A 7472-nucleotide genomic window follows, 5' to 3' on the forward strand; every position below is an offset into this window, starting at 1 on the left:
CCTGGTCCCCCATCCCCCCCGCCACTGACCTCTTCCCCTGTCCGCACAGCTCAGCCAACAAGTGTCTGCTGAAGGTGGCTGGCTACGCGGCACAGCTGGAGCAATACCAGAAGGCCATTGACATCTATGAGCAGGTGGGGACAGGTGGGGCGCGTCATCCCTGCACACACACCCCCACCCCACCCCCCCGTCACCTCCCTGGCACTCATCCCGTCCTCACTGTAAAACCTCTCTCCACCCACAACTCCACGCCGTGTCCCTGCCCTCGCCCTCTCCCTGTGTGTGTCCCACAGAGAGCTTCCCGGGTGGCCCAGGGAAGGGAAGGATCACAGAAGTAGCTGGGGGCGGGAGGGGCGGGGGGGGAGTGGCACATGGGTGCGCAGGGCCCCCTGGGCTGTGTGGGGAGGGCTGGGCGGGCTGCGCTGTCCTGGTGGGTTCAGCTTGGCCAAGACAGAGGCGGGCAGCTGGCCGTGGGGGAAAGGGGGGCGGGCGCCACGTCTCATGTTCCCGCTGCCCCTCTGCCCCCCCACTACTGCCCCACGTGTCAGCTTCCCCTCGGGCCTGACAGCGGGTCCGCCTCCTCCCCACTGTCTCGGCCCCCTGGGGGTGGGCCATGGACACCTGGCTTCAGCCCTGTGGCCACACCCACCCCCTGTCGTGGTCCGTGGCTGCCCACACACTGTCGGCTGACTTCTCTGGGCTGGTCCTTGGTCTCCCTGCCCTTGGCGTTTTGGGTTCACCAGGCTCCAGCTGGGGCATGGACACAGCTCGCAGCCAGGCCCGGCTGCCAGCCCCAAGCTCAAGCTGCCCCCTCCACACACACAGGTGGGAACCAACGCCATGGATAGCCCCCTCCTCAAGTACAGCGCCAAGGACTACTTCTTCAAGGCAGCTCTCTGCCACTTCTGCATCGACATGCTCAATGCCAAGGTGAGCGCCACCCGGCCGGCCACCCAGGGCCTCCCCTGCCTCCCTGGAGCCCTGGGTCTGTCACTACGCCAGGTCACCTCTTGGCAAGGGGTGAGCCTGTCCCTCCCATCTAGTGCCTGACAGTCCGCTGTGGGCAGGACGTGCTCGTTCTCACCGGTTTCTGTCCCTCTTGTCACATGCCTGGTCGCCACAGCTTTTGAGTTTGCCCAGCTCCTGCCTCGCTTGGTGCCGGGCTGTTTCTTCATGAGAGCACGTTCAAGTCCTTACTGCCTCCCTTGGGGTCAGCACCGCTGTTACCCATTCTCCAGATAAGGATGCTGAGGCAGAGACTAGAGTCCCTTATTCAAGGCCACACAGCTGGATTCCAGATCTTTCCGGAGTCACGATTTGAACTGCAGTGCGTGCCCACACCGCCCATTGTCGGGGCCAGTGCCAGCTGACGGGGTGGGGAATGGCGGCGGGAGAGGAGCTCTTCTGGGGTTCGGCATTTCCTGGGGTCTTCAGCCACCCCACCCCCAGCCTCGTGGTGTGTCTGAACGCCACCTCCAGCCGCTACTCCTGCACGTAGGAGGAGGAGATCATTGTGTTTGTCTGCTTCCAAAACGGAGGCCACTGTCACTCAGCCCTCCCTGGGGCCACACGGTGGTTAACTGAGAAGCACCGGGCACCAGCGCTGGCACGTACGAGGCACTCACACGAGGCAGGTAGTATTTCCCCCCTGCCTCAGGCACCGGCCTGGGAAACCCTTCTCGTTTCCTCCCCACATGCTGTCACCACGGCCAGGCTTGGCCGAGCACAGCCCTACAGAGATGCTGCACAGAGCTGGGTGACGCTGGAGGCTAGGGGAGGGCCACAGAGGAGAACCCAGGGGCTAGGGGTTTTCAGGTCCCTGTGGCCGCTAGGCTGGCGGCCCTGACGGCCCCCTTCATTAGCTTCTCCCCTTCTTTCCTCCGTCTCAACGTTCAGCTCGCCGTTCAGAAGTACGAGGAGCTGTTCCCTGCGTTCTCCGGCTCCCGGGAGTGCACGCTGATGAAGGTGAGGGCTGGGCGCCTGCCGCTCCCCCTGCGCCTTCCCTGCCTCTGGGCCAGGGCTGGGGGGGGGCGGGCGGGGGGGGGGGCTGCGGGCNCGCCTTCCCTGCCTCTGGGCCAGGGCTGGGGGGGGGGGGGCAGGGGTGGTAGCTGCGGGCTCCGGTCACTGCAACTGCCAGCCAAGGTCTATGCCGTGGTTCTTAAGGATCTTTTGGTTTTGTTTTGTTTTTCCTCCCGTGCCGTTTGGGCCTGTTTTCCAGCTGGGGAAAGTAAGGCTCGGGTGGCGGTAGAGACGGCAGGGCCAGGAGGCTGTGTCATTGCGTGCACGCATGCGCACAGGGCGGGGCTGCAAACCGCCCCTTCCTTCCTCCCAGCATGGGGGGGGGGGGGCCTGACTGCCACGTGCCGTATGTGTGGGTCTGATCCACGTCAGGCCTGCGGCCGCCCTTGGCCCCTGACCCATCTGCCTGCCATTTTCTTGCAGAAATTGCTGGATGCCCATGAGGAGCAGAACATTGACAGCTACACTGAAGCGGTGAGTGGCTGTGGGGGGGCCGCCCTCCTCAGACACCCACTAACGGGAACCCACCCTATCTCCCGCCCTGGCTGTGAACTCCTTTCTCCAGTCACCCCAGATTCTCACAAGGAGCCCCAGAGGTACAGGGAGGTGTGCTCCCTGCATTAGAGATGGTGGCACTGAGGCGAGGTGAGGAGGCCGAGCTGGGCTGCAGACCCATGTGTGTGTCTGCCCCTGAAGGCCAAGGTCAGGACTCAGAGAGCCCCGGGGAGGGAGGGAGACGAGTCGTGGAAGGGACAGAACTGCCCCACGGAGGTGTTTCTCCCTTTCCTTACTCTGTTCTGAACATTCTGGAACTCCCCTGGGCCCAGCTCAGGTCCAGATTCCGGTGTCTAGACTGTATCTGTCTAGACATCTCCTGGGGGCCCCTCAGGAATCCTACACCACCAACGATGACAGGGACCAGAGTCCCTGCGGTCCATCCTGCCCCAGACGGCAGGCGGGACACGGGGAGCCCCTGCCATGGAGAAAGGAGAAGCGGGGCCACCCAGGGCCACAGGCCCCCATCCCCGTGGCGCTGGGAACGGGCCGCCTTCACGCATCCAGGCCTGTTTCCCGTCCAGAAAACGAGGACACTGAGCCACTTTGTGCTGCGAAGTCTTTTCTTTCCTCAGGGCAGCCTTAGAGGGAGCCCCTCCCCTCGCTCCTCCTCCGCGAGGCTGGCTGGGACACATCTAGAGAACTTGGGGGCCAGAGGCTCTGGGACCGGGCCCGAGGAGGGAGTCGGGGCGGGCGTGGGACCGGCCCCCTCCATCACCTCCGCCTCGTGTCGCAGGTGAAGGATTACGACTCCATCTCCCGGCTGGACCAGTGGCTCACCACCATGCTGCTGCGCATCAAGAAGACGATCCAGGGTGACGAGGAGGACCTGCGTTAGGTCCCCCAGGCCCTGGCGCCTGTCTTCCTGCCCCGTCTGCTCCACCCCCGCGCCCCACCAGCGCGTGAGTCCAGAGACGTGAGGCCGACACCTCGGCTGTGAGACACCCCCCGCTCCCGTCCTGCGGAGGAGTCTCCGAAAGCCGCAGGGTGGGCTCAGCGCTGCCGTGGGGCCCCCGAGGCCGGGCCTGCCAGCCGGACAGTCCCCCTGTCCTCGCTGTGTCCCTCGCCTCCTTCCCGTTTATTTAAGGCCTCCCCCCCAAAGGTGCCCTCGTCCACACCGAACCACAGAGTCTTTGAGACAGGCCTACTTGCTGTGGGTGCCGCCAGGGGTGGGGAGTCAGCATCTGGTCCCCCCACTCCTGACCAGCCGGGTGGCGAGGCCAGCTTCCGCCTTTCCCACTTGTCCTCCGGCCGAGCCCCGAGCACACGTAGCCGCTGAGATTTGCTCTCCCCGCGGGGGCGGGCTCCTTCCCCCCCAGTGCTGGGAGCCTGCACAGCCTCCTGCAGCCCCGACTTCTCAGGATAGATGCATCAAGGCCCTGGAGCTCAGAGGGCCCCCCCGCGCCCCCCCGACATCTGCGCTTCCCTAGTGCTTTGAGGGTTCGTGGTCGGAAGCTGCAGCTGGCCTGAGAAAGAAAATAAAACAGAACACTTCGCATGAGTCTGTCTTCCTCCTCGCCTCTGCTGCCCCCTTGTCCCTCCAGGGCTGGTGTCCTCTCTTCCCGTCCCTCCTGGTCCCCACCCTGAGCTCTGAGCACACTTTGTGGGGAAGAAGAGGGTGAGTGTGCTTGCGACTCGGGGGAAGGGGGGCTACGGGCTTGGCAGTCTGGGCACACCTGCCTGATCCCGTGTCCCCTGGGTTCCGTGGACCTCAGTTGCTTCCCCTGGGACAGTGGGTGGTGGGGTCAGCCCTCAGCCGGCTGGAGGATGGAGGGCGACCAGACCAGCAGTAAGAAGGGTGGAAGAGGCCCACCGAACCTCCCGGCCTCCCTTCGTTTCCGCGTTGCCCTGAAAGGAGGGTTGAAAGCCCCGGTAGCCTTTGTTCTGGGCGTCCCAGGACAAGGCGGGAGACGTCGTAGGTGGGCGGGGCCGAGGACCGAGTGGGTATCAGAATGGGGAACGACGGGAGTCATCTGCCCTGGAAAGGGGGGCCAGAACCACCCGCCTTGTCCGCACCCCACGGCGTAGGCGTGCGTGTAGGTGAGCAGTCCAATGCGCGTGCGTTGTGCCTGGCACGGGGCTGGGGCCTGCTCACTGTCGGGGGTCTGGAGCTGGAGGGGGCCCAGTGCTCATGGCACCCAGAGTCACCAAGCGCTGGAACAATAGGAAGTGAATGGGGGGGCGGGGGCAGGGGAGCAGCCGGAGGAGGGGCTGCCTGGGAGACCTGGTCAGGCCCCTCAGAGAGATGCTCCACACGACAGCCTGGAAGAAGCTCAAGAAAGGTTCAGGTTCACAGAAGTTTGAGAAAGAGTGGACTCTGACACCCTGCCCTGGTCCTGTCCCCTTCAGCTCCTCCCGCAGCTCCAGTGGATTGATGGATGGCTGCCTAGAGCTCAGTTACGACTCTTGAGAGCTGAGATCGATTACTAATATCTGCCGTGGGCACAGGCTGAAGGTGAGTGGTGCCTGAATCTGTTGCTGCCATCAGTGGCTGTGCTTAAAATCATTAAAAGTACACAGGCTTGGGTCACAGCACAGTAGACTGGGATTTGGTGAAGTTACCCACTCTTCTGGGGTTTTTTGTTTTTTGGGTTTTTTTTCCTGAAAATTCCACAGCAACTAGATTCAAATTTGCAACTAGAGATGGAAATCACTAAACAGGACAGTTCTTTCCTTTCCAACCTGCAAGTAACTTCTTTTATTCACTCAAGAAATATTAAGTGTAGTTTAGAGGTTACCACGTGAGGTCGAAGCCTGAAGAAAGCATTGTTCAGAAGCAGATCAGACACTACATTCTACTCAGCAAGTATTTACTAAGCACCTACCGTATGTCACGCCTGGTCTAACCACATCCCCAGACCTGCCCTCTCAGAGGGCAGGAATTGAAAATCCCGAAGTCTGGAATTGACACGAAACCCCTCTTCACCACCCTCCGTCTTTGAGAAGTTTCCTCTTATGTTGCCTTTGTTACAACATCCTCACGGGGTGCCTGGGTGGCTCGGTTGGGTTGAATGTCCAACTCTTGATTTTGGCTCAGGTCATGATCTCAGGGTGGTGGGATCAAGCCCCACGTCGGGCCCCTCGCCGAGTGTGGAGCCTGCTTGGGATTCTCCCTCTCTCTCTGCCCCTCCCCGACTCCTGCTCTCTCTCCCTCTCTCTCTCTCTCAAAAAAAAAAAAGTACTTGGTGATTGGCAAAGGGCCTGGCACAGAGTTTGTGGATTTTTAACACATGTTTACTGAAGGCTTTGTGTCCGGACGTGTGGTCCAGGTGCGGGATACCTCACTATGACCAAGGGAGATACGGTCTCTGCCTTCACGGGTCTTGCAGTCCATGTGCGTGCACACATGTGTGTTTGTGCGCGCACACACGTTTCTGCAGGGTTTGGGGGGGGTGACCAGATTCTTCCATGTGGCCAGAACAGTTGGACAACTCGTGTCTCCCGGAAATGGTTTACAGGTGTATAGAGTCCCCAAGTCCCTGATGCCCTTCTAGAGACAAAAAAAAAAAAAAATCACATATAAACCCCTTGAAGACCACTGGGTCAGAAACACCTGGTCAAGGTCCAGTCTCCACCATATAATAGCATATCAGAGGGGCGCCTGGGTGGCTTAGTCAGTTGAGCGTCCGACTTTCGCTTGGGTCATGATCTCGTGGTTCGTGGGTTCGAGCCCCACGTCGAGCTCTGTGCTGACTGCCAGCTCAGAGCCTGGAGCCTGTTTCGGAGTCTGTGACTCCCTCTCTCTCTGACCCTCCCCTGCTCACGCTGTCTCTCTCTCTCCCCTAGAAATAAATAAAACATTTAAAAAATTTTTAAAAAAAAATAGCGTATCAGAGCCTCAATTTCATCCTCTGTATATTGGGAGAAGCAATCTCTTTGCGTGGTTGCAACAGCTCATTGAGCTAAATGAGCACTTACTATGCTCATTTAAGGATTATTGAGCACTTACAATATCCCAGCACATAGTAAGTGCTCAATAAATGCTGAGTAGATGGACCATAGCTGGGTGGTGGTTGTCAGGATTCAGAGATAATCATGGCCAACATGAGTCGCACAAAGTATTCAATAAAGGAGGTGCTTATCTGTCAGGACAGACGGCCAGATCCTTTTTTCCTTGGATAGGAATGCATCTCACCATTTTAAAGGTCATGTGACTAAAAAAAACAAACTATGGAACTATCTTGCTTGGATTCCAATACTGCTTCTTAGTGAAGCTGTGTGATCTTAGACAACTGGCCTCCTGCGTCTGGATTCCATCATAAAACATAGCACCTACCTCAGCCTGCTCGTGGGTTTAAATTTTTTTTTTTTAACGTTTTTATTTATTATTGAGAGAGACAGAGCAAGAGAATGGGAGGGGCAGAGGGGGGCAGGGAGGGAGACATAGAATCTGAAGCAGGTTCCAGGCTCCAAGCTGTCAGCACAGAGCCCAACGCGGGCCTCAAACTTAGAAACCCTGAGATCGTGACCTGAGCAAAGTCGGACACTTCACCGACTGAGCCACCCAGGCGCCCCAACTCGTCGGTTTTAAATAAATCGACAGGTGCAAAACGCTTAGAACAGTTCCTGACACATAAGGACTGTATTGAGTTTTAGGATTCGTATTATTCTATCCGCCATACAATCCACAGCGAGGGCTGCCACCTCTGCAACTTCAGGCCACAATGTGCTGGCGGGCCCCTTCTTCTTGACTCTGAAAGAGGCGGGGAAGAGCGCGCAGGCGCGATGGGGGCGTCTTACGGGAAGCCCTGGCAGCCGGGCGGGTGGCCATCTTGGTAAAGGGCAGCGACGGCGGCTTCTCTACGTCATCAGTCTGCGCGACGGGCGAGCACCCGGCGGTCCTGGTCGCTTCGGGAGCAGTGGGTGGGGTGGGGTAGGGCGGGCGGGGGGGGGCGCTG

General features: G+C 59.6%; 2 protein-coding genes across 3 annotated transcripts in view; both read left to right on the forward strand.

Moving 5' to 3' along the window:
- The window catches only part of NAPA (NSF attachment protein alpha), a 22609-nt gene extending 18534 nt beyond the window's left edge, over positions 1–4075 (forward strand). For both annotated transcript variants that reach the window (XM_077747090.1, XM_077747089.1), the window contains exons 7-11: positions 50–134; positions 826–930; positions 1897–1965; positions 2443–2493; positions 3311–4075. In XM_077747090.1, the coding sequence (XP_077603216.1) occupies positions 50–134; positions 826–930; positions 1897–1965; positions 2443–2493; positions 3311–3412 (412 nt within the window). In that variant the 3' untranslated portion in view covers positions 3413–4075. The remainder of the gene's footprint in view (positions 1–49; positions 135–825; positions 931–1896; positions 1966–2442; positions 2494–3310) is intronic.
- A 266-nt stretch (positions 4076–4341) lies between these two features.
- The window catches only part of KPTN (kaptin, actin binding protein), a 10046-nt gene continuing 6915 nt past the window's right edge, over positions 4342–7472 (forward strand). The window contains 2 exon segments of the mRNA XM_077747183.1: positions 4342–4489; positions 7233–7433. Coding sequence (XP_077603309.1) covers positions 4342–4489; positions 7233–7433 — 349 coding nt within the window.

Source organism: Crocuta crocuta, unplaced genomic scaffold (assembly GCF_008692635.1).
Source record: "Crocuta crocuta isolate KB4526 unplaced genomic scaffold, BGI_CrCroc_1.0 scaffold334, whole genome shotgun sequence".
Classification (NCBI taxonomy): domain Eukaryota; kingdom Metazoa; phylum Chordata; class Mammalia; order Carnivora; family Hyaenidae; genus Crocuta; species Crocuta crocuta.